This window comes from Balaenoptera ricei, chromosome 18 (assembly GCF_028023285.1).
Source record: "Balaenoptera ricei isolate mBalRic1 chromosome 18, mBalRic1.hap2, whole genome shotgun sequence".
Classification (NCBI taxonomy): domain Eukaryota; kingdom Metazoa; phylum Chordata; class Mammalia; order Artiodactyla; family Balaenopteridae; genus Balaenoptera; species Balaenoptera ricei.
The window spans coordinates 3262955-3290933 of NC_082656.1; the positions used below are offsets into that span (position 1 = coordinate 3262955).

Genomic DNA, 27979 nt, shown 5'->3' on the forward strand with positions numbered 1-27979 from the left:
GAATATATAAAACTTAACTAGATAGATAAAACTTCCATAAGAACACACAGGAGAAAAGCATTGCCACCTTGTATTGGGCAAATTTCATAGATACAACAACAACAAGCATAATTCACAAAAGAAAAAATTGATAAATTGGATTTCATCAAAATTCAGTTCTTCTCTTTGAAAGGCACTGTAAAGAGAATGAAAAGAAAAGCCCACTGGCTGGGAGAAAATGTTTGCAAATCACATACTTGATAAAGGACTTTTGTCTAGAATGTATAAAGAACTCTCAAATGCAATAATATGAAAACAAACAATCCAATAAATAAATGGCAAAATATTTGTATAGATACTTCACGAAAGAAGATATACAGATGGCAAATATGCACATGAAAAAATACTCCACATCCTTAGTCACTAAGGAAATGCAAATTAAAACTTCTCTAAGATACCATCACACACATGTCAGAACTGCAAGAATTGAAAAACTGGCCACACCAAGTGTTCTTTAGAAGGGCAGAGCAACTGGAACTTTCATTCATGGCTGGCGGGGATGGAAAATGGTGCAGCGATGGCAGAAAATAGTTGGGCAGTTTCCTAAAAAGTTGAACAATCTGCCACATGGCCCAACATTCAATTAGGAGGTGTTACCACAGGGGAAAAGAAAGCACAGGCCCACACCCAGACTTGTGCGTGAATGCTTGTACGTGTCATAGTCCCAAACTGGACACAAGCTAAATGGTCATTCACAGGTGACTGGACAAACAAGGGAATGGCACCAAGCAACACAAAGGCACGAACCAGTGACACACCCAAAGGCTAGGATGAATCCCAACACGGCTGTGGGCGCAAAAAGAGTTCACGCTGTGTGATTCCTTTTATATAAAGTCTTTGAAAATGCAGTGTAATCTATAGTGATAGGAAGTAGATCCATGCACAGATCAAACTGTACACTTTAAATTCATGTGCAATGTATTGTATGTCCATTATACCTCAGTAGAAAAAAAGCAAAGGCAAAACAAAAATGGAGACCATTTCACTCACAATATTGTTAGTTTAAGATAAATAAGTACTAGGGAGGTAATGCACAACACGTACAACAGCAAATACAATTAACACTGCTGTATGTTATATATGAAAGTTGTTAAGAGAATAAATCCTGAGTTCCCATCACAAGGAAAAAATAGTTTTTCTTTTCCTTTTATTTCATATCTATACGAGATGATGGATGTTCCCTGAACTTATTGTGGTCACCATGTCATGACGTCCGTAAGTTAAATCGTCATGTTGTGCACCCTAAACTTATGTAGTGCTGTATGTCAATTACACCTCAATAAAACTGGAAGGAAAACGTAGAAAAATAATCATTTTAAAAACCCAGATTTTTCTTTTAATCACAATGGATCCTTACAAGAGTGACGAGAAACCCAGAACGAGTATGGGTTGTTCCATTATCCACTGCTCTTAAGAGGAATGGGGCACCAGAAACAGCAAGGACTCTCTAAGCCGTGTTTTCCGACCCATAACATGAGAAGAGCAACACCTACCTACAGGATTACCCGGATGGGCCCAACGTCATCACAAAGGTCCTTATAAGGAAAAGAGGGAGGCAGGAGAGCCAGAGAAGGAGAAGTGAGGATGAAAGAAGAGGTCGGAGTGAGGTGATGGCTGGCTTTGAAGATGCAGGAAGGGGCCACCAGCCAAGGAATGCAGGCGGCACCTCGAAGCTGGAAGAAGCAAAGAAATGGACTCTCTCCAAGGGCCTCCAGAAGGAAGGAAGTGCTGCTGTAAATTCCTTTACTGGGCTAAATTCAATGTGCTGACAAGACAGTATGCCTGATTCCATGCACAAGCCACTTAAAAATAACAGCATATTAATACCACTGACACGGGTCACAGACTAGTTGGTATCAGATCTACTAAAACCATCAATAAAAATGTAGTCGTCCATACAAAACTGCTGCATTGGACGGCAAATGTCACTGAGCCAGCCCCAGGATGCTCTGTTCTCCTGTGCAGGGCCATAAGCTGTGACCCTGCAGGTACAAAGTGTCAGGCGTAGGATCCTGAGGGGCCACGCGGGCCACAGAGCTGGCTCGTTTTGCCCTCCGTGTGGCAACTCAGGTTGTTGACGTTTTTAAACCCCATCTTCTCTGGTGCTTCCAGCCTTTCCTGAAAGCACAGGCGACAGCACCAACATGGGTGTCAGTACACGACATGAGGAGAAGTGAGACATCCCTCCTAGAAATACAACCAGACGAAGACGCCCTTGAAAACTGCACTTTGAAAATGAACACAGACTGGTCCAGAGCAGAGACATCCAAAGTCGCCTTACATATATGATGGACTCCTAGGCCTGGAGAACTCGTGTACAGCCAGACAAGGACCTCAGTTAACATGGACACTAAGGAACCAGCCAAAGCGTTTTGGCCAGCAAGGCAAACGTGGCAAGAACGCAAACCTGGGGGCAGGTGCATGTGCACGTGGAGGGGGACGCATGTCTCAGTGACAGTAACTAACACCTGTGGAGGTGACAACTAGTTATCACTCGAAGCACTCTTTCTGTGTCAGCTGAATCTTCCCAACAACTCCAGGAGGTAGTTCTGTCTTTAACCGTGTCCATTCGACAGAAGGGTAAACTGAGGACTGGTGGATGAAGGCGGCAGAGGCAGGAGGCCGGGCCCTTGACCACGGCCCCATCCAGCCTCTCAGCCCCTCCTTCCCGCCCACAGGCTCGCAGAGCCACCCTCCCAGTTCAGAACCAGCTTCTAAAGCCCCTCGGTCAGCGTCAGGCAGGAGGGTGTGTAACCAGGTGGCTGGTGTCCTCCTCTGTCCTGTATGCTTGGCCAGCCTGAGGCCACACCTGAGATGGGGGGCAGTGTCTCCGAGCCGACAAATCAGGTTTCCGACACCTGCGACGCTAGAATTTGCGTCACTTGTTCTCAATCCGGACCACTGGGGGAGCTTTTGAAAAATACCAATTAAATCAGAGTCTCTGACCAAGGAAGCTTCTAGAGAAGCTTTAAACAGGACTAACCAGTCCAACAATGGCCGGTCATGTGAATGATACCTTTGTAGACTACGCAGCCTTGGCCAAGCCAACACAGACCAAGAGGACTATCCAAACAACTCAGAGAATCACGAAAAGTAATAAATGTTTAGTGTTCTAAAATCAATCAATCAATCAATCAATCAACCAGACTCTCTGAGAAACCCAAGCACTGGTATTTCTTGAAGCTCCCCGCGTGGCTCTGCAGGGATCCAGGGCTCGGGAGCGTGGGCCAGCCTGAGATTACAGGGGGCCCAGCAGCTGCCATTAAGGCCCTCCAGAGACGCAGAAACAACAGACGCTGGATAGGGGTCTATTAGGAGGGATTGGTTCACACAGTCACGGAGGCTGACAAGGCCACGAGCTGCAGCGTGAATCTGGCAGCTGGAGACCCAGGAGGCCTGAAGGCCTAGTCCGAGTCCGAAGGCGAGAGCAGACCGCTGTCCAGCTGGAGGACAGGCAGGCAGAGGGGGCAAAGTCTCCTCGCCCTGCCTTGCTGTCTATTCAGGCCTTGGCGGATTGGATGAGGCCGCCGCGTCGGGAGGGATTGTCTGCTTTACTGAGTCCATCAACGCAAACGTTCAGCTCATTCAGGAACACCCTCCCGGAAACACCCAGAAAAGTGTTTCACCAAGTACCCGGGCACCTCGTGGCCCAGACTAGTGGACACACAGAGCTCACCGCCGCACAGCCCTGCCCGCACAGTGTCTTCCTTCCCCGAGTCTCAAAGGTCTGCACGTACAACCCTAAAGGGCTACATCATCAGTTCCGATTCTAGGGCATTGTCCGTCAAGATGAATGGTCTCCATGCCTTTCCAATGACACAGCCCAATAAGGAAAAAATGTAAAAACTCTGAACATCCCTATACACATTTACTTATTAATTTATAAATAATATTAAGGTTCTATTAGATGAGGAGATATATACATACATTCTGACATACATACATATGCGCATATATGTACATACGTGTACGTATATGTATGTTTATGTATACGTGTGTGTACACACACACACACACACACACACACACATACACACACACACACTCTGATACCGTCTACCCACCCCAAGAGGAGTACCCACCACTCCCGCTCTGGAGATGACAGGTGTAGACGCTGCAAAGCCTCTTTGATGTCAGGCTTCTGTATGTTCGTTCTCTTCAGCTAGACTTACCACTGACCTTAAGCTTCTCTGTGGTGCCAGCATGAGGCCGGGTGCGCGGAGCATGTGGGTGACACGGTACTGAGAAGCCACCGAGGGCAAGCAGGTGACATGGACATCCCCATCACTAAAGGGGCCATCTCACCGTCGCCCCCTGTGGACGCTGTTGGAAGCACGTTGGTGCTTGCACTGAGACCTCTAGCTGTCACCTGCCTCGCTGGACGTGCTCCCAGGACGCTGCGGGCAGCGTGGCTGTGACCCCGAGGCCCAGCTGGTGCCGCCTGCACTCCAGAGTCCCACGTGCCAAGAGGCCACGGAATCCGGGGCTACAGGGCCCCTCCCCAGGCCTGCGAGGGGAGCTAGCAATCTGGTCACTTTGGATTCTTTTTCTTAAAGAGCTTCCTCCTAACCGTATTCTGTTCAGGGCTCATCATACCTGAAACCACACCTGCCAACACCCTGCCCTGGTCCGTGGGTGGGTGTGAAAGCCTGCTATCTTTCGGTTATTCTTTCAGTATATCTCATGTTATATATTGTCTTATGTTTATGCATCCACCTTTTGAAAGATGAATAAGTCCTTTAAACACACTGGGAGAGTAGATAAACTTTCTTCTGAATATAACCTCTTCAATAAAGCCCCCTATAGCTCCTACCTCCTAAAGTCTGTCCCCTTAACAAAATTATTGTCACCGAGCCAGTATTTGGTCAATGGTGTTGAAAAGCAGGTTTCACTATTCTTAGACAAAATTCCCGTTTCACAGCAGAGTTCCAAAAGCTTCCCACAGGCTGCGGTAAGGATGCCAAAGAAAAGCAAATTTTTCAGCAACAGCCAATATAGAGAAGAGGGAGGAAAAAACTCAACAGCCCACCTGAGACATGAACAAAGGAAATGAAGATAGTCCCAGTGAAAGAAAATACAACGGCCCTGAAACACTCAGAGTTCACTCCAGAGAAATGTCAGTTGCAACTGTACCGAGACAGCGTTTTCCACCACGAGATGAGCAAAGGGGAAAAGGAGTCTGGCGACACTGTGTTAGCGAGGGGTTGGGAAGCAGGCAGTCTCTGGGGGGGTGCACATGGGGACAACGTCCATGGAGGACAAGTTGGCAAGAGCCCAAAATTTGTGATGCCCATAACATTTTGTTTTAGCCAATCCATTTCAAGAAATTTGTTTACTAGATACATGCATGTGTCAAATAGTTTAGGTTCACAGTTATTCACTGAAACATGGAAGTAACCTGATGCTTGTCACCAGGGAACTGGTTTATATAATATGCCACAACCATAGAACAGAATACTACACAGCCATTAAAGAGAATGAAGAAGGGTGGAAACAACACAAATGTCCACTGACAGACAAATGGATAAACCCAGTGCGGTATATACATACAATGGAATATTATTCAGCCATGAAAAGGAAATGAAATCCTGATATATGCTATACCACGGATAAACCTTGAGGATATTATGCTAAGTGAAATAAGCCAGACACAAAAGGATAACATTTATATGATTCTACTCATTCTGAGGTAGTTAAAATAGTCAAATTCTTAGAGAGAGAAAGTAGAATGGTGGTTACCAGGGGCTGGGGGTAGAGGGAGTTGTTGTTTAATGGGTACAGATTTTCAGCTGGGATGATGAAAAAGTTGTAGAAATAAATGGTGGTATGGTTACACAACAATGTGAATGTATGTAATGCCACAGGACTGTACACTTAAAAATGGAAAATTTCATGTTATGTATGTTTTACCACAATAAAAATAAAAGAATGAAGAAGTGTTTTATGTACTGATATGAAATATATCATTAATACATCATATATCATAATATGTCAAATATACCATAATATATCATCTCTGAAATATATCATTAAGTAAAAATAAAGGATCCGGAATACTATGTATACTATGTCAATACTTGTGTAAAAAATAGAGGGGGATAGAAGAAAACATATTTCCTTATACAGGAGCAGACCTTCTCTGAAGCATATGGAAAAAATGGTAATACCAGCCCCTCCCAGAGGGGCAGCTGGGTGACCTGCAAGGGTTAGTGGGGTGAAAGGCTGGAGGAGAGAGGAGATTACTTTTCAGCAGATGCTGTTTCATAACCCTCTAATTTTATAGCATGTAAATAAATTATATATTTTTAAAAATTAAAATTTTTAAATTAACATAATTTAAAAAAATTTTAATAGAGTTTTTCTTGCTTTCCTAAAAACTGCCATCTTTCCCACTATGAAAATCCATGTTTTAAATAATCAGTTTATTAAAAATAGATTTTTAAGTAAACTAGTGGGATATATCTTTACGTTCAATTAGCAATTAAACTATCAGGAACACTAAATTTTTAATATAAAACCACTTGAATAAAAATATTAACAAAGGATGTTGTTTTCTATCATGTGTCTAATTCATACATTGCTTTCAGTCCAACTACTTGGGCTAAAGCTTTCTCACCCCTCATAATCTGTCCTCATATATCAGATACCAATGGAAATTCCAGAAGCACCTTTTCCAAAGAAATAATCAAGGATGAACTATTTGAAAGTGAAGACCCCGCCCTCCTTCCGGTCCACCCTGGCATCCCCTGGTCCCACTGTGGCTCCACTGGTGCCCATGACCCTGCTGGCTGGTATCTTCCCTCCAGCAGCCGCAGACGCCCACTTTACTAAGCCCATCACTCCACAACTAAAACAAAGTGCCGCTGACTAGATTATGGCAGATATCATACTCATCAAATCCTGATGATACTATCTCTTGTTGCCTTTAGAAGAGGCTACTGACTCCTAAACTTCTGATTAGAGTTCCACTAAAAAGTATAGTTTTTACAAGAAACTCTATCATCGGTCAACATTCTTTGAAAATTCTTTCACTTTTCTCATTTTTTAACAGGAAAAAAAGTCTTAGGTCATTTTCTAAAGGAATTTTCCCTCTTTTCCTTTTCTTCTTTAAAAAACAGGTTCTCACTGCTGATGGCATTTTGACTTTTCTTGATTATTATCCTCATATCTTAACTTATAGCTTGCAGTGTAGCTTTGAAGATTGGCCGATTTGAAATTAAAATTTGTACAGCTGTTATTTATTGAGGGGGGAAAAACCATTTATACTTTAGATCATCAAAATACCAAGATTTCCAAGTCCAGAGCTTTTACCTCCCAATTTGTCAACATTTAATTGCATAACCAAATTCTTACTGGTCAAATCATGTCTTTTAGGGGGAAAAATGCCTCATTCAGTGGCTGATTGCCTAAGTTGGCTGAAGACAGACATTGTTGGAAGAATGACTTGTTTGGGCAGATTCCCAGAGCTAATAGTGATTAATATAATATTTAATGTTAGAAGTGCTTAAACTTTACTCCAGAGAATATACTCCCACAATCAGAGGAACCGCTGATTTTCACATTATTCCAGCTATCTTTCATCCCACAAAAAACATGGGTATCTTAGAGATAATGTGGTTCCTCATTTTCAAGTGACATACATATTCAAGAGCTAGGCAGTAAAAATTCTTCTTTTCTTTTTTTTTTTCTGAGGTTGGACACCAGCTTTGCCACTTATTCAGTGTGTCCTCCGACAGGTGATGTAACTTCTCCATGTCTCACTTTACTAACTTCCAACATAAAAGCAACAACAGCTCCAAATACCATAAATACATCAATGTCCGGTTCACAGTCAGCACTCATTAATGTTATTTCCCTTTCTTTAAAAAAAAAAATCAATGACATGTTTTTATGCTAAGAATTAAGTGTATCCCACTACAGTTCTCAAAATTGTAACCACCACAGTCAGAAATTTTGTTAGTTTCTCCACTCCTTAGCTTGTGAAACACTATCAAATGCTTCTACCCGGCTGTAACACAGGTGAGACGGAATTAGTTATCTCTGATGAGAAAGTAAGCAAAGTACCAAGCTAGAATTCCTTTTAATGATCTCTCTGATCTGAGATAGGAAATAAAGGTCCATCGTTTGGATCTTGGACAGAAATGTTTTCAAAGGGAAAACTGTATATACTTCTCATGCTGATGGTATGGGTACACTCAGCTTATAAACCAAAACATTCTAATTTAACTACAGATCATAATATGCATTTCAGATTGTAATATGCATTTTTCCTAAGATTTGCCTAATTGGAAGGCTTTTGAGAAATGTTTGTGTGGATTTCTCTTTTTCCTTTCAAAATAGATAAATAAATATATAATTAGAAAGGAAAAAAGTTTCTAAAACACCACATTTACTACCTAAATAGAGACACTACAAGGAAACCTGATACATAAGATCCCAAGATGATAAATTCTATAAACTAAGAGACCTACTTTCACTAGCCAGATTCAGTGTAGGTTCCATTTAGTTTGATCCCCTTGTTCATTTAAAGCATAAATCCAAAATACCAAAATTCTAAACTTTTCAAAATTTCCTGCTCCGTGTAAAGTGACCAAGAATTGTCCCTCACTTTGTATATGCTGTAATTCACTGCACAAGGAGATCCTTCCATGTTTCCAGTCAAAGGAAATTACAGGCCTTTGATCTGGGGATGCATTCTGGGATGCTCTCCTTGAGATGTGATGTAATAACAACAAAAACAGCTTACCTGGCCTGATGGTTTCTCAAGGCTGAGATCTCACAGCCAAGACATGGAAGCCAAGAGCACGTGGAGACAGCTTTATTTTTACAAAGGCATGAAACAAAAGAATCAGTTAAGGAAAACTGACAAATTCTCTCCTCTAAACCTTTTCCTGGAGAGACGTCCCCAACCTTGTGTATGGACACAGGGAGGAAGCAGCATCGCTGACTATGACAGACTCACGGGGACACCAGGAGACTCACGAATAAAAGGCAAAGGGATGGATACCTGACCAGCATCTGCGATACTTAGAGGTGACACATCCCATTTTAGGCTGCCTTTCAGAAAGAGCAGAATTCCAGAACACAACGGGACCTCAGAAATCATCTAATCAAGTCCCTCCTCTTACAGATAACAACTCCCGGGGAATTTCGCTTTTTGCTAAAATTTGTGAATTTGTATTAGAGATGATATTTGTACCCAGGTCTCCCCACCTTCCTCTAATGCTCATTCCTCTATGCCTTGGCTGTCCAGATAAAATTCCCAGTTGCCCTGATCTTCATTTCACAAAGGCTTGCTGCTCAAACATACATTTCACTTGCTTCAAGTTCAGCATATATTTTCCTTACAAATAGGATATACAGAACTGGTCCCTGGGCCAGCCCCAAATACCTAACACAAGCACAAGAAACAGTGGTGTGCTAAAAATCACCTGCAAACCTAACTCCCTACAACAGAATTGACTGTGCCAACTCCAAGTGCCAGGACCGATGGAATCAGAGACTCTATTCTCCCTGCAGTGGACCCTCCAGCTCCAAATCACTGCTGATCATCATGGGGGAGGGGGGTCTGGGCCCCAGTGGGTGAGGAGTACAGAGCTCAGGAGTGGGGAGCACAGAGCTTCCAGGGGTATAACCCCAGGGGACACGTCTGTATCCCAGAGCTGGCTTCCTAGCCGCCATGTTTATTTTCTTCCCTTGGTCTCAGGGTAAGGACCAGTTGCCGGTGCTCTATCCTGTCACCAACTAGGGTTTGGACCACTTTTTTTCCCCTCTCTGCCCTGCTGTGGCCATCCACACAGTCTCCTGTTCTTATGTTGCCTGCATATCCTTCTGTCCTTGAAATGAATACTCAGGCAGTCTTTTTATGGCTTTCCAAGGATTTATGAACTCTATGCATGATGAGACAGTAGAAATGGCTCTCTCTTCTGCTCCTTCAGCCCAGTCCCTCCTTTATTTCCATCAAATCCTGATGGAGCTCCCAGGAGTATAAAGGCTTCGAATCCTGTGGCCAGATTCACCCTGGTTTAAACTCATCTGAGATAGGATTTCTTGAGCATCCTCACTGGAAAAGCAGGAAAGGGCCAGGTTAAGGGGCTGGGGTGATGGGAACTTGAAGGAGATCCGCATCTGGGAAGCCACAGCGAGGAAAGAGGATGCATCGCACCCCAATGTTCATAGCAGTCAAGACACGGAAGCAACTTAAATGTCCATCAGCAGAGGAATGGGTAAGGAAGATGTGGTACACATATACACGATGGAATACGACTCCGCCGTAAAAAGAATGAAATAATGCCATTTGCAGCCACATGGATGGGCCTAGAGATTATCAGACTAAGTGAAGTAAGTCAGACAAAGACAGATACCATACGATATCACTTATATGTGGAATCTAAGAAAATGATACAAATGAACTTGTTTACAAAACAGAAACAGACTCACAGACTTAGAAAACAAACTTACAGTTACCAAAGGGGAAACATGGTGGGGAGGGATAAATTAGGAGTTTGGGATTGACACATACACACTACTGTATATAAAATAGATAATCAACAAGGACCTACTGTATAGCACAGGGAACTCTACTCAATACTCTGTAATAACCTATATGGGAAAAAAACCTGAAAGAGATATATATATAATATATATATATATCTTATATATCTTATAATATATATCTTAATATATCTTATTTTATATATATATATATCTGGATCACTTTGCTGTACACCTGAAACTAACACAACATTGTGAGTCAACTAGACTCCAATATAAAATAAAAATTTTTTAAACATAAAGAAAATAAAGAAAAAACAAAGAGGATGCAATTCCCTGGCTGTTGAGCCCCCTCGAGCAGCTGTTCCTCGTGTCTGGGGCACACCTACCGGCGTGTACACGACAGAGCCTTGAATTGTGCTTTCTTATTTTCACATCTGTTTACCCTGAACTAGAGTACCAGCTGCTTGAGGAGAAAGCCCATGACATGTCTTCTCATGCCCTGCAGGCTGAGAAGATCGTGAATGACTGATAAATACTCCCTGAAAGCCTGGGAACGTCCAGGCCACTTCAAGGTCATGACCTTCTCCAGTGGTGTAGAGGAATGAAGGGTACTTCACTGGCCCAAACCTGGGGAAGCCACGGACAGCCATGAACAGAAGTTCCTCCTCACTCTTCGTACAACAGTGCTGGCTTCTTTTCTCCTAAGTTGAGGGGAGTGCCTCTGAGGGGAGATCTTAATTAAAGGTGTTCTAGAAGCAGCCGTTGAACAGACCAGCCCACCTCCTGGACCTGTGCCAGCCGATATGCACAACTGACCAGGGAGACAAATGTCTGGCTCGAATCAGAAGGGGAAATGTAGAGTTCTGCCCTTCAGGAACTTGCACTAACTTTCAAGGCTGACTTTTCAAACTCCAGGCACTAGCCTCCAGCCCCTCACTGATTGAGCACGCACTGCTCTGAGGAGGACACATTCCTTTTGGGCTGGGATAATGATAGCTGGTTCACACATGAACCTGTTTCTGAAACCACCCATCGTGGAAAGCTGCTGGATCTAGCCAGGACATGGAAGCAACCTAAGTGCCCATCAACAGATGAATGGATAAAGAAGATGTGGCACATATATACAATGGAATATTACTCAGCCATAAAAAGAAACAAAATTGAGTTATTTGTAGTGAGGTAGATGGACTTAGAGTCTGTCATACAGAGTGAAGTAAGTCAGAAAGAGAAAAACAAATACCGTATGCTAACACATATATATGGAATCTTAAAAAAAATAAAAATCTTTCTGAAGAACCTATGGGCAGGACAGGAATAAAGACGCAGATGTAGAGAATGGACTTGAGGACACAGGGAGGGGGAAAGGTAAGCTGGGACGAAGTGAGAGAGTGGCATGGACATATATACACTACCAAATGTAAAACAGATAGCTAGTGGGAAGCAGCTGCATAGCACAGGGAGATCAGCTCGGTGCTTTGTGACCACCTAGAGGGGCGGGATAGGGAGGGTGGGAGGGAGACGCCAGAGGGAGGAGACATGGGGATATATGTATATGTATAACTGATTCACTGTGTTATACAGCAGAAACTAACACACCATTGTAAAGCAATTATACTCCAATAAAGATGTTAAAAAAAAAAAAGAAAAGAAAGAAAGCTGCTGGATCCCATCCAAAGAGCACATTTTGAAAGCTTCTGGTATTCCTGGAAAAAGGTTCCCCAAGTGTATGGGATACACATTCTTCCGTAAGGATATCTCAGAATAGAGTCCAGGGCCTCACGATTAGAAGTAAATAGGACAGCCCTCAAAAGTCACAACTCAAGCAAGTGCGGTGAAGACATAAAAAACAACCCACAACTCAGGATGGTGAGGGGCGGCTTCCCTGGGACTGTGATAGAAACAGATTCGTGACAATGGACAGAGTTTCCATTCAACTTACCAAAAAGAGCCAAGAAATGACGTAGTAAGACTCTTTTAGCAAATGACAAGCTATTCCATGCAAAAAAGTGGACACCCACGCTCTACCTTTTCTGACGGCAAAATATGAAGTAATGAAGGAAATTGAGGAGACAAACAAAAGTCCTTTGAGACCCTGATGTTTGGTGAATACCGAAACCTTTATTGCAGGAAACTCTGGAAGCTTCTCGGGCTACCTTGAAACCTAGCCTGGATTCCTGCCTTCGCAAAGCAGGTTCTGTGGAGTGCAGCCAAGGGCCAGGCACTGGCTACAAGACCTGCAGGCTTCCCTCTGGTCCCTGATAGTCTATGACCACAGCATTTTCATAATTTGAGTCTCTGCAATACATTCCAATTATAACCTTGTGAGTTGTTCAGTGCCTCAGAGAAAACCTTCAAATTCTTCTGGCTACCTTCCACAGTCTGAAACACGATGCTGAGCATATCTTGTTAGAAATAAGCATGGAAAATGCCATTCAGATGGAAGGTTGCCCTAGCTTTTATCTTCATGGCTCTGAGGGTTGTAAAATCTACGCTTCCCTCTCCTTTCAGTACTGTGATTTCATTTCCAATGGATTTATCATGCTACCCAGGCAGTGCACGTGACTCAAATCACTCCACGGCACTAAAAAAGGCAGAGAGACAGGTCATACCTAGCTGGAAATGGGGGTCATCATCAGCTTTGTCTGCTCTCGTCAAAACGTGACAAGGGTGGAAGCTGGCCGTGCAGAGGTGAGAGTGAAAATAAAGTATAAAGCAAGCTACATACAGAAGAGTTCAGTTCTGAATCTCTTTGTTTTCTTTATACGTCCGGTGGAATATACTGTTGTAAAAAACTGCCACAACTCACCCAAACGTTGATCGGTGTCAGGAGAGAAAACTAATGGGAACCGTAAAGCAATTGAAATGTCTTGTCTTCTGGGTCATAGACCAAGTTCACTTTCCTTTGTCTCTATTATGGGCTGAAATGAGTTCCCTCAAAATTCATCTGCTGAAGTCCTAACCCCCAGGACCTCCCAACGCAACTGTATCTGGCGCTGGGGCCTTTAAAGAGGCAATTATGATAAAATGAGGTCAGATGGGTGGGCCCTAATCCAATATGACAGGTGTCATAACAAGAAGAGACTAGGACAGAGACACACACGGAGGGGGGACCACATAAGGGCACAGCAAAGAGGAGGCATCAGCCAGCCAAGGAGAGAGTTCTCTGGAGAAACCCACCCTGCTGACTTCCAGCCTCCAGAGCTGTGACACAGTAAAGGTCTGTGGTTTAAGTCTGACAGTCTGGGATACTTTGTTACAGAAGCCCTAGTAGACTAGCGTACCCCTCCCCCGGGGTCTCCCCACTACCAATTTGGAACACTGGTTCCCCCTTCCTTCTGCCCCGCCTCTTTCTTTACTTGTCTTTTAAAAGAGGTTCCCTCGCCTTCTTCCCAGACAGAGTGGGAGCCTGGGGAAGGTGAGAGGGAGAGAAGGCATTTTGCACCCAGACTCCCCAGGTCTGTCAAGAGGCTCAGGACCCCAGAGCTCACAGGCGTGTCTGGTTTGCAAGGGCATCACTTGACTTCATCAGAAGATGTGACTCTCCCTTGCTGGGTGACTCTGACCAAGTCGCTCAACTTCTCTGAGCTTCTGTTTTCTCATACATTAAAAAAAAAATTGGTGATGTGAATTCCTTTGAAGGGGTTCAGAACGAGCCTCCCCAAAATGTGTCACTTTGGCACGTGGATAGTTTTGACCTAAAGAGAATCGGGGCCCAAGAGACCCAGGAGGGGCTTTTTACCTCCCCCTCAATTTCCTAAAGGAATTGAGACTGGGGCCAGACTCAGAGAGAGAGAGCTATTACCAGAGATCACTTTTATCTGAATGACCTATATATATGGCAGGACAGCCATCAACTTACCAAACATCTCTCTTCTTATTGTCCTGTGAATGACCCTCCTCCCCTTGGAAGCCTCAGGCCCCCATCCCATTCCTCAGCTCAGGATGGTATAGAAGCCTCAGCTGCCCAACTTGCCCTTGGGTCTCATATCTTTGGGACTCCCCTACGTACATAACTAATTTGTTTTTCTCCTGTTAATCTGTCTTATGTCAATTAAATTATTAGACCAGCCAAAAAACCCAGAGGGTATAGGAAAAAGTTTTCCTCCCCTACACTTTCAGGGTTGTTGTGAGGTTCAATTAAGATAACACACTGGAAAATACTTAAATACTAGTCACCGTAAGTCTTGTTAATTCTTTTCTTACCTTCTGTGATCATCTATGGATAATTAAGTTGGGTAAAAATTTCTATCTGCAAAATAGGTACTACCTAGAATTTAATAGTGAGGTATCATGGAAAAAAAGTAATCAACAAATAATTAGAACTTCTGTGACTCTGAATAAAGGATTATTTCTTCTACTCTATATTTTGTTGGCCTGATAAAGTTTATTTTTGTTTCTCCTGCCAGTTAATATTTATGAAGAGTGTTGTAGCTGGTATTAAGAGAAAGATTCTAAAAACACAAAAGATCTGGTTCCTGCCTTCATCGATCCTGCAATCTATTCAGGAAAATAACATTTTAACTGTAAAAACACTTATGAAATTAGTTCAACGTGGTTTTCAGGGCTGTGACGGGGTATATGGAGCCAAATCTCACTGCAGGTCAAGCTAGGTACATACCTGAACTTTTTAGGACAACTTTCCACACAGCAATTTCCAATTATCACCTATCTAAAGACAATGCCAGAAGAAGCTAACAAATCTGATAGAAAACATTTAAAATCAGGAAAGGCAATAAAAACCTGAATGCTAACTAAGTAATGTATTTTGCTTTAATGAAATCTAATTGTGTAACAATTTGTACAACAGAACCCTTTAATACACAAGTACCGGGACTTCCCTGGTGGCACAGGGGTTAAGAATCCACCTGTCAACGCAGGGGACATGGCTTCGAGCCCTGGTCCGGGAAGATCCCACATGCCTTGGAGCAACTAAGCCCGTGAGCTACAACTACTGAAGCCCATGTGCCTAGAGCCCGTGCTCCGCAACAAGAGAAGGCACCGCAGTGAGAAGCCCGCGCACCGCAACGGAGAGTAGCCCCCGCTCGCCGCAACTAGAGAAAGCCCAAGTGCAGCAACAAAGACCCAACGCAGTCAAAAATAAATAAATAAGTAAATTAAAAAAAAAAATACACAAGTACTTCCAATATTCTTAAAACACGATTTGAATAACCAAATCTTAATTTTCTCATTAACTACTTGGGAACCCCTGAAAACAAGATTATTGACGATATCAACATTTCAGTAGGAAAACCATACATTCTTGAGAAATGCAATTCATATCTGACTTTTGAAATACCTGACTTTAAAAACAGCTCAACCGAAAAGGAAAGTGCATAGTTGGTTTTTTTTTTGGTGGAAATTCACAAAATTCAAAATATGGTAATTTGGTTAGTAGGGACACAGGGTCAAATGGCTTAATGCTTCAGAAGCCGCATGTCTTAGGAGCCATATTTGAATTTGGATCCTGACTTTACCACTTACTGACTGTAAGTCCTGGGCCATATTACTGTACTTTTATGAGTGTCATCTTCCTCGTATTTTAAATGGCTACCTTTGCCTTAAAAGGGCAAGAATAATCAGTGCACCTCTCCTGGCCAGTAGCAGGGGTCATCCTGGGTGGAATTTCTAGATGAGAAAGTATCATAATGGATTCTGATGACTTCCCAGCCTTTGCCTCTCCCTAAACGGTGAATTTTTCTGACGCAACTTTGTGTGTCCCTCCTACCACTTATTCCTCTTCCCTGGAGTCTAGCAAGGTACACAGCACGTATCAGAACCTCAATCCATGTCTGATGAGTGAATACACAAATAAATAAATAAATAATACATAGATAATTTTTAAATGGAGGAAGAGGAAGAAATAAACTAGTGTGTGGAACACATCTTAAGTACTGGTAACAGACCCGTGTCTTTGGCAATTTAAATCTGGAGAAAGAGATGAAAAACACCAAAAGATACTTTTAGCTATAGGAGGATAAAAGGAAAAAAGAGTAGGGGGAAGTACTACGGTCGCTGTCAGTCACTGCTCTGGAAAAGGTCATGCAAAGTCCTTGTCAACTTTATTCTGTAGTGTATAGCTAAAACAGCCTTTAAAATAAGAAGCCAAAATTATCTGAAACATTTACATGCAAGAAAATACCCAGTGAAATAAAATGAAATTAATTCTCTCACGTGCATTGTGAGAGTCGTGTCTTTCTGAGACATTTTAAGATGCGACTGTCTGAATTTTTAATACTGCTGTCTGTTGTATGCGCTTTTCTTTAGCAAAGATTTTGGTTAATATGTCGGAAAGGCCGAAGGTCAATTCGTTTTCATGGATCCAAATCATGTACTCTATTTTAGTTTTTAAAAATGATAATAATTAAGGAATATCCTTGAAAACGAGGAAACACTACACGTTTTTGTTGCTTTAGAAAGGAATATCTTCTTTTTCACGTCTTCCATCAGACCACAATCCGAGTATTTTCAAAAGAGTATTATGGCATTGAGTAGGCGGTAGCCGAGAAGACTGATTCCCTATCCCAAGGACAGCGCTGCCAATAGGCTGAATGAAGTTAACGGCCAGGAAACAAGCGTCAAAGAAACCCCAGACTTGGCGGCTGATCCTCTGAGAAGCTCCCGGGACGCCGCGAGCCCCTCCCCGCGCCCTTCCGTCGCCCGGCAACCCGGCCACGCCGCGGCTCTGCCCCGCCCCCGCTACCATGGCGACGCATGCTGCGGCTCGGCCCCGCCCCCGCTGCCATGGCGACGCGGGTCGCCGGCGGGCGCTCGCGTCTCCCGGGCGCAGCGTGGCGCTTTCGCTGCACCTGCTGGGGCCGCGGCAACTTCTCAAGCCTTCCGCTCACCCAGCGCTCCGCTCCCCCTCGCCTCCTCTCACCCTCGCTTCAGAAAGCGTGCCACGGACGCAGGAGTTCCGCCACCTGCTGCTGGGTGGTCCCCTCCCCAAAAGTGAGGGAGGGGTGACCACCGGCACAGAAAACCCGCCTACCTTTCTCAGCATTCCTGCACGTTAGCGGGGCTCTCCTGAGGGACTGCCCACCTCGCGCCGAGCTCCGGTGGGCAGGAAGTCACGGGGAAGCAGGCGGGGAACTCGGCCCCGGCGGGCGCCGCCGCGAGGGCCCCTGCGCCCCCCTCATTTGCAGGGCAAAGGGCGGGACCTTCGGGCCCCTCGGGCCGGAGACGGTGAACCCGTCCGGTTGCTACCTTCCCGGCCGGAGTTCAGACTGGCTCTGAAGAGCTGTTCAGACTCCACGTTTCCCGGGCGACGAACATCCAGCGGCTCCTCCGCCGCGGCGAGCGCGCCTCCGCGCCCCGGGGCTGTGCTATTGTTCGCCGGCCCGTGCAGGGCGTGGTAGAGGCTGGGAGCGGCCCGGAGCCGTTTCAGGCCGACAGAGGGTGAATTTCTTGCAGGGTTTTTCTCTCAGGCTTCCTCCCAGCCCCTTACTGTTGCATATTCATAAGAAGGCGGGGCCGCTTGCCGTCTCTTTTGAATCCTCGGGGTTGAGGAAGCCCAGGCGAAGAAGTGAGGACGATTCGATTTGGAAACAAACACTAAGAGGAGGACAAGGTGGGGAGGAAGTGGTCACATAAATAAGCAAACATAGGAGTCCTGTTTCACAGCTTCTTTCCCCACCTTCAGGCTTCGAGGGCGCACACACACACACACACACACACACGACCTTCCTCCATTCCTGAAGTGAGCAAAGGAAACTTCAAGAAGGACCTCACTAAACCCCTTGGTCCTAATTATAGTAGTAGACTAACTGGGGAATTTGGGGGGAGGCAAGGATTTTTAACAGATGATTTGACCTATGTGCTCCTCATGGCAGTTAAAAATTATATATGCAGACCTTACTAATTACAATGATTTTATTGAATTTCATCATAATTGATTGTCTGCTTTTAATGTGGTGCAGCCCTCCACCATGCTCAAAAAAAAAAAGATTTTCTGATTTATAAACAATTAAGTTGCTAATGGAAACCCATTTTCAGAAAATAAAACTAGCACAAGGAAAAGGACAGGCTTAAGAAACTTTATATGAGGACAGGGACAGTCCGATTGAGAAGCGCTAAAAGCCATTGGTGGGGAGCTATTTCCCCCAGACCTGACAAGTGGTCCTCCAGAATGGCTTCTCTTTCCTCCCTGAAATGTCCACCATAGGAATCATCACTAAATCACATCACGGACTTCAGATCCAGCTGCCCCTCACAGTACAGGTTGTTCCCTGAGGAGGTGACTTAAAGGGATGCAAAATTCTTCTGCTTAACACTCGACCCCCAAACGACCTGCCATGATGCTTTCACCATAGAATCTACTCCTCTGTGTTAAAGTCCTATGGAAAAATCCCTGTTAAGATGTAAATTTGTTAACCCAAAAAGGTGACCCATGCTCCTTTCCCCTCACTATTTACAGGTGCTTAGACTCTCGGTCGTTAGAAATCCTCTTATCCTGCAGGTTCTCACTGGTGCCCATCTACTAGTGGATGGTGGGTTCTGGGGAGATAAATGATAATGAAACAGCCCAGGGCACTGCCCTGGGTGCCAACCTTCTAGCGCCAGACAGAATTCAAGCAAACAAAAAATCACGGAGTTATCATCGCTATAAAGTAAAATAAAGCCATTTAGAAAGGCAGGTGCTGGAAGCCCAGAGGGTATAGAGGTGCCGTGACTTCCTGGATGGAACCAACTGAGACTAAGTCCAGGTGTTCTGTCAGGGTTTCAGGTCAATTCTGTGGTCACCAGCTGTGTGACCTTAGGTATACAGGTACCCTTCTGAGTTTGTTTCCTCTTCAAGCAAACAAACAAAAGGCTAGGCTATGTTTTCAGTAGTTTTTAGTGGGCAGGGAAGGTTGCCATGCTGATGGCATGCACACGGAGGGGCAGAGGGTTTGTCCGTGTGGCCAGATGGTCATTGCATGGACGCTGCGGTCAGACTGCTGGGCAAGACCCTTCACCTCCGAGTCAGGTTGCCCCCATTGTAAACATGGGTAATAATACCCACCTCAGAGGTTGCTGAGAATAATAAATGAGGGGTACAAAAATAATAGGGCTAGCCATTGTAATAATGTCTCACCTTCTGGAGGGTGGCCCAATGGCACATCCTTGGAAAGTGGCGGCTGCCTGATTGTGAGAACTAACCTCGCTTTCTAACTTTGACCCTTATCTCTAGTTCTCTCCCTGCAAAGGGAAATAGGATGGGAGGGGACAGGCTAACGCCAACAGAGGCCCCGCTGGCCCTCTACGTGCATTATGTCTTGGCCGCAGCCACCACTAACCATTGTACAGATTCAAAAGAGGATCCGAGAGGTCGATTTCCTCACCGACAACACACAGCATGGTTTTCCTTAGTGCTCTAGTCACTTCTGAAGACTTAATAAAATCACTGTGAGACCTAGGGACAAACAAGCACCCCTGTTCTAGTCTAATCTGATGCTCTTCACTCTGTGTGTGCAGTAGGCACTTGTTAACTGTCCTGTCGACCAGCCTTTCTCCTAATGTGGATTCCCGTAAACGACTTTGAAACATGTTTCCCCATCTTTTCTCAGGGCCCACTTTGAGAGCGTCTGGTGAGAAACATTTCTGCCACTGGCTGTCAATTTGTCTGTTAAAGCATATAGACAGTGCTTCTGGATTTCAGATCGCCCTTCCCACAAAGGATGAGGAAGAGACTGAAGAGGCAACAGAGAGAGGGTGGGGAGGCCCAGTTGTGAGGAGTTGGCCACCCTGAAACACAGTTCCATGAATCATGAGCACTGGGACCCGGGAAAGACAGAAGTCAGTGTCACAACCGGAGATGCCAACTAGACCTCAAGGAAGTAGCTGAACACCAACGAGGCCTCTCACTAGCATGTGCTAACACAGTGAAATGTTCGTCCACTTGTCTGGAGATCCTGAATCTTGTCATAGACCCAATACTTTGCAGGATACTGTCATCTATGAGATTCGGCTCAATTACCACTCCTGTTAATTCTTTTCTCAGCTTCTGTGATCATCTATGGTTAACTAATTTGGATAAACATCTCTTCTGCACTTGAAATACACAGAAATGCATTGTATCCCCGCCCTGGACTCCCAAGTTAATCCACAAGTAATGTTAGGCTAATTATGTGGGAAGATCCTTATCTAAGCCACATGCAGACAGAAATACACAAGCTACAATCTCTCCAAATTTCCAGATGTAATATTATGCCCATGAATTGCTCTAGTGCATTATTGGGACTTGAACTAAATGAGAGGAAATCAAAAGTGGGTAAGAAAGACTCATGTCGACTGCCCTAAATTATTCTCAGCATCAAACAATCATGTCACCTTGGGATCCTAAAGTCACTTTTTATCATTTTCATTGCATACCCCAGAGAAATAGGCACATAAAGAAAACCGACAAGCTCTGACAGTGTTATTAACCACCAACGCCAAATTTGATCATTGTAGCACAGAATCCCCGTGTGGTTATGCGGCTCCGTATAAGCACCTGCTGCCCTCAGTGTACCAGGTAGACATGAAGGGGAGAGAAGTGAGATTGCAATTGAGGTTTCTTAGTAAATTCGCCCCAGAGTAAGCCCTTAAGAATTGTTAGTCAGATTTCCCCCAACGCATTAATTGTGCACATGGCTCTGTTGCTATTTAAGACACAATAACAAATTGTTACTCTCCACTTTGACTTTTGTTCACTGGTTCATTCAGCAACTGTTTATCCAGTAACTATGTTTGAGGAAGATGCCAGGCACCTGGGGAGTTTTTTCAAAAAAGCAGTTGTCAAAAAAAAAAAAAAAAAAAAAAAGCAGTTGTCCATAAGGACATAAAAATATAGTGAGGAGATAACATATGTGTAAATCTAATTCCTGTAAATTAAATTGTTTCAGTGTGGCTTTAAAAGACACACTTAGCATTACAAAAAATTGTAACTATGTGTGGTGATGAATGTTAACTAAACTTGTAATTATTTTGCAATATATACCTATATCAAATCATTATGTTGTACACCTGAAACTAATATAATGTTACATGTCAATTGTATCTCAATTAAAAAAAATAAAGGGCAATTTCTGATCAAAAGAGGACACAATTTGACGAATTCTGTAAAACACGGTTTTATAAAGCCAAGAATCCAATTGTAATATGAATAACGGCTTTTACTTGATTTGTAAGTTGGAATTTGGGGATAAAATGCATTTGTAAGTTTGAGAGGAGGTTGAGGAATAGATTTCTTCCTGAAAGATCTCCTGGATGACCCAAGGGCGGGAAGGCATTGGAGACAGCGAGGGATTGGACAAGAGCACGGCCGAGGGAGATGGGGAGATGGCCAGGGTGGGAATGGGGACCCCCAAGAGTGAGGAGAGGTGAGGGCACCAGATTCGAAGGGGCCTCTAATCAAGGCAGAGAGGTTCTGGTTAATACGATTCAGTGACCAGCGTCCCCCGAGAGGGGCTGGTGGTGTGGTCGGTGGTCTTAGGTCAGAACTCCCATCTTGGCAGCAAAACAAGCACTGCTGTTGGTCGCACAGGAATTGATGTCACAGGGCTCAGCCCCGGCAAGGGAGGGTCAGGCAGGTTCAAGGAACGTGGGGAGAGAGTAAGTCAGAGGAGATGGCTGGGAACGGCCTCCAATTGACGCAGGCTATTTGCCCTCAGCCACAAAGGAAGGTGGAAAGACTCTTATTGAGCACCTTCAGCATACCTGGCACCATCACCTATGTTCACCTCCCTGGATACACATATCTGAGTGACATGTATTGTCTTTTCTGTTCCTAGCTTCCTTCAAATAATCCATCATCCATTAGCTTATTTAAATCCTTTCTGAACGGTCTCCAATTTTAGCCTGCGCATGTTCTTGGGAAGAACGAGTTACATCTACTTGACAATCATCGTCTACACGGGCACTTTTTTCGGCTGACCTTGATAGGATGTTAGCTTGCACCAGAGCACACCCTCAGTCAGCGCTGTTGGCTCCCCATCCAGCCTTCATTCATTTGCTCAATACGCACTGATTCAGCACAAACCCTGTGCTAGACTCTGGGCCCGGCACAGGGGAAGCAAAGCAATGCGCTCCCACTCTCCAGGAATTCACAGAGAGACTGGGAAACCGACCCTACAGCTGTAACGCAGGTGTGAACATCGGAGCCGGTGCCATGGGCGCAGCGAGGAGAAATGCCTCCCTAATCAAACACGAGCCACTGCAGGAGCTCGCCTGTCCCTGCACCCCAGGTTTTTGGTTTTGATAGTCTGTCTTTTCGGTCTTCCCCTTTTCCACGTAAATAACCTTTATCTTTTTATCCGGCTCCTTTATGGAAGTCTCTTTAGACGCTTGACTTTTTAAATTTAAGGTTTATTATTTCTTTCTTGGCATTGGACCTGAAATGGAAGAATCTTTCAATTGTGGACACGTGACAAAAAAAGTTCAGATTATGCCCTCAGGCTATTTCACTCTTCGATGTCAACCTAATAAATGGTTTAGTGACATGCACTGTGGAACTGATCTTATTTTCTTTTGAAATCCACTTAAATTGTAAATGTTGAGAACCCAGCACTCTAGGTCTGCTGTCATGATCTGATCGTCTGTGTGTGTGTGTATGTCTGTCCGTCCATCTGTCTTTTTGGTTTGCTGAAGCTGAAGTCACTTAGATTCTTTCATAAATACTAAACCCCTCGCCCAGAACCTATAAGGCAAGGATGTCATCCTTGGCAGCTAAGTGATCCTAAAAGGACACAGGTATTTTCTTTTAAGAGATTTGAGTGGAGATAAAACATATCAGTGACAGGCCAGAGAGGAAAACCCCAGGGTCATCTCCAGCCGACTTGACATCGACTGACTTCACATTTGAAAAACGAATAACTGCTCTGAAGTTTGTGATTTCAGCTCACAGACGCTGAAGGCTCCTGGGCTGTCCTGACAGGAGAAGGCTCTGGAAGGTTTTCCCCACATGCTTTTACAGTTACCTTGAGACCCTTGCTCAGCAGGCGCGATTGCTGAAGAGGCTTTTCCTGCTGGGCCCGTGGACACATCACCAGCTTCCTTTTGGAAACTGACAAATCACATGTTAGAAGTCTGCTGTCCCATCTTTCTATTTCACGAGCACAGAAGGAGGCATGTTGAGTTAAGAAGTGTTTATGGGGCTTCCCTGGTGGCGCAGCGGTTGAGAATCTGCCTGCCAATGCAGGGGACACGGGTTCAAGCCCTGGTCTGGGAAGATCCCACATGCCGCAGAGCACCTGGGCCCGTGAGCCACAACTGCTGAGCCTGCGCGTCTGGAGCCTGTGCCCCGCAACGGGAGGGGCCGCGATAGTGAGAGGCCCGCGCACCGCGATGAAGAGTGGCCCCCGCTTGCCGCAACTAGAGAAAGCGCTCGCACAGAAACCAAGACCCAACACAGCCAAAAATAAATAAATAAATAAATTAAGAAAACACACACACACACACACACACACACAAACTCTTAGGTTGAGCTACAGGGTGCTACGTGATTTATTAAAAAAAAAAAAAAAAAGAAAGTGTTTATGGCCTGAATAAAGACAAAGCAATGAAAATACAAAGTTGAACACATGGATTTATGCCATTTAACCAGCAGTGTTGATGCTTTTAGTCCATTAAACTGTGCATCTCCAGCCTCACGCACTTGCTGGCTCTCCTTCTGGACGTCTCCCCACAGAGCAGCCCGGCTCATCTCACTCCCTTCACGTCTCCTGGCCACTGTCACCCTTTCAGGAAGGAGCCTCTGATTAGCCGGTGTAAACTAACAACATACACACACACACACACAAGGGCAATAGGGAAGCCAAATCATATTTCTTTGAAGAACAAATTTGTACACGGGATGAACAAACTAATTGAATTTTTAAAAATACCACTTGTCTGTTATTTTTTTTCTGTAAAATTCCACTTAGATAAGCCCCATTTGCACTTACATGGCCATAAAAATCGCGGGATAAAAAATACGCTAACATGAAAGACGTGAAAATACAAGATCACAAGACAGAAGAGGGCTTCCCTGGTGGCGCAGCGGTTAAGAATCCGCCTGCCAATGCAGGGGACACGGGTTCGAGCCCTGGTCCGGGAAGATCCCACATGCCACGGAGCAGCTAAGCCTGTGCGCCACAACTACTGAGCCTGTGCTCTAGAGCCCGCAAGCCACAACTACTGAAGCCCGTGTGCCTACAGCCCGTGCTCTGCAACAAGAGAAGCCACTGCAATGAGAAGCCCGTGTACCGCAACAGAGATCCAATGCAGCCAAAAATAAATAAATAAAACAAATAAATTAAAATATATATATATATATTAAAAAAAAATAAAAAGACAGAACAGACGTCTACATTTCCCTTAATGCCTTCAGTTAAACCCCTGTTAGTCCAGCTGCCTCGTTTTTCAGTCACTCATATGTCAATGTCTTATCCCTTTCTGCAGGTTTTTTTTCCCTTTAAAAAATCAAAGAAAGCTGCGTGGCAGTGGTGCTGCTATTGTAACTCGCCTGTGCTGGTTTAGCGGTTCCTTCTAGACCCCCTTTTGCTTCCCTCCAGAGACGGGTGACAGCAGTGAACAGGAGGGAGCAAAATGAGGGGATGTCGGTGCTGCGGTCTGAGCCAAGGAGGAAGCTTAAGAAAGCTCACCTTTGGACCTGACCATATCCAAATCTGAGAACTGAAACGTGGTTCTACTATAATCCTCTTTTCCAAGTCACCTGCGACTTCCTGGAGCCCACGTAGCAGATCCAGGACCCGGCCCAGCTGTCCCCACTCCACCGGGCCGCCTGGGCCCCTGCTGCAGACCCAAGACGCTGCCACCTCTCCCCTCGCCCACTCCCTGTGATGCTGCAGAGAGGGAAGCACTTAGGTCAGCAAAAGGGTCTGGTCTGAGGTCCAGCCCAGCATGTACCAGCTTGAGACCTGGGGGCATTCCTTTGGCTTTTGAGCACCAGTTTCTCTTTTTCTAAAATAGATGCAGAAAGCAACTAACTTAAGGGTGTCTTCCACTAAAAGAAGGAAACTGGAAACGAGATAAAAGTGAGATCCAGAGGACAGGAGGAGAGCAGCAAAGGGACTCTCCAGGGAGGGCTGCAGCGGGGCAGGCCTGGAGGACAGTCAGCGCGGCCTGGAGCAGAGACCCTGGAGCTCGGGCACTGGTACTGTGCTGCCCCTGTGCCAGCTTCTAACGAGTGCACCACGGGGGCTAGGCTCATGCAAAGCAGGCACTAACGCGAGACAGAGGAAGGCCTGAGATCCAGGCAAAAGCGGATGCATGTAGGAGAGGGCAGGACGCACAGGGTGACAGCTGGAGAGGGCAGGACACACAGGGTGACAGCTACACGAGCCCAGACAGTGGCCACCCCAACAGGAGGCGGTGAGACCCCCGAGGCGGCACGCGGGCAACAAACACTGGAACTTCTGGGCCTCGGGAAAAGTTTTTGGAGGATGTGAGGGAAATTAGTAATTGACTGATACGCCAGGGAATTACTGACTTCAAGAAAACAGAAAGAATGTTCACAGTGCACTAAATATTCAACTGTGAATAACAGTTGCACAAGCAGGATACTGTGAGCAGTGAACGTAGATTTAATTTAAAATTATAACTATTTTGAAAGACAGCGGGCTAAGGATTGGCAGCTGTGTCGTGAAATCCTTGGTCACCGTGACTGTTAGAGCACACGGTTTGGGGCCATCTAAACTCTCCAGATGGTGTGGGTGGGCCCAGCCTTCCTTGGGCACCGCTGGTGTCATTTTGTAGATGATAGAGCGTCAGTTTACAGAAATGAAAAGTATGGTTTCACCGTTGAGGGCCAGGTGACCCAGGAGAGGAGGGCCAGGTGACCCAGGAGAGGTGGGCCGGCTCAGAGCGCTGAGGAGACCACGGTACAGCATAAGCCTCCAGGCTGTGGGAATCTTCCAGAGGATGGGGTCAGGCGGGGGCAACCCAGCACCTGTGCTTTCTGAAAGGAACAGTCCGGCAGCAGCGTGGAGAGCGGTCGGGGAGCTGTGAGAAGACGACCAAGGGGGCTCTGAAATAGGCTGGGAGAAAGGACAATCCATTTCCACCTTTTGCCAAGAGATGGGCCGCCACATTCTAAGGAGACAGCTTGCAGGAGTGGACCAAACATCAGTATCTCTGTGAGCTCATTCCAGACGCAAAACAGAATTCTTTTCAGTCAAGACTCTGCCCTTGTAAGGTTAAGATAAATGCAACGTATGTGCTCCCTTGCTGTACCTGGGACTAGCCACCAATAATTGGTCACCAACTGTGTACTGCGGGGCCCTTAGGAGGTATAATAGCTCAATCTGCACAGCAAACCAGCAAGGTCTCGCTTTGCATCCCAGGTTTACACATAAGAAAACCACAGCTCTGGGGGTTAAGTTAAATCGGCCAAATTCACAGAGGTGGTTGAAACTGGTTTACCTCTAAACTTACACACTTTTCATGGCCTCTCCATTTGTTGGTAATGAGAAGATACATTAAGGAAACATTTCTCTCAGAAGAAAACTTTGCTTTTACAAAAGCACTTTCTAGTAAACTGAAAATTCCCCCATTTTTTTTTTTTCAGAATATATTAGATTTGGTTTTTATTGTAGAGCACACGTATCAGGGCAAAGTGCTGCACACACAACTACAAATCATTTTGGGGAAAAAAGCTGTAAAAAAAATAAATAAAACTGCAACTGCTTTAGTTATGCAGTCCTGACTCGAGGAATCCACACTGGCCTTAAGGAAACTGAATTAAAGCAGTTCATCTTTTTTAAAAATTAAAGTGTAATCACATACAGTAACACAACCAGATCTTAAATGTACAGTTTGATAAGCTTTGATAAATGTACACACCCATGTAATTACCATCTTAATAAAGATACAGAACAGAAAGCCCCTCCTGCCCATTTCCAGTCTCTCCTCCTCCCCACCCAGAAGCAGCCACTATTCTGGTTTCTATCCCCACAGATTAGTGTGGACTATTGTTGGGCTTTATCAAAACAGAATCCTACCATATGTACTCCCTTGTGCCTGGCTTCATTCGCCGAGTGCAATGTTTTTGAGATTCACCCATGTTGTGTACTAGGAGTTTGCTCCATGTTATTGCTGTGTCGGAATCGTCTTGAAATGGATGATTAATGTATATTAGCAGGTTTTCCATATCATTATAAATATCTCCTCAATGGAAAGAATTTCATATTTTAAACGTCTCATGTGTTTGCTGCGGTCTTGTTCCTTCTATACAACCTAGGCCGTTGAATTCAGGTATAGGATACCTTCTTTCCCCGAGTCACTCACTGATACACTGACAACATCCTAGGCCATAACTGTGGGCACTGATGGATGGGTTCAGCTCCCCAGTGTTGATAATTAAGGCCATCTGCTTTGGATTGTTACCTCAGAGAGACACTAAATCTCAATTACAAGGTAAAGCTTCCATAAGCTGAGTGGATGCTGACAGATTGTGGAAATGGGGGAGTGCTTTTGTGTAAGGATT

General features: G+C 44.8%; 1 protein-coding gene across 1 annotated transcript in view; it reads right to left on the bottom strand.

Annotated features, from left to right (window-relative positions):
* Positions 1-17760, bottom strand: part of SPATA13 (spermatogenesis associated 13) — a 267083-nt gene extending 249323 nt beyond the window's left edge. The window contains exon 1 of the mRNA XM_059902616.1: positions 17525-17760. Within this exon, the coding sequence (XP_059758599.1) occupies positions 17525-17536 (12 nt within the window). The 5' untranslated portion in view covers positions 17537-17760. The remainder of the gene's footprint in view (positions 1-17524) is intronic.
* Between the last annotated feature and the right edge of the window lie 10219 nt (positions 17761-27979).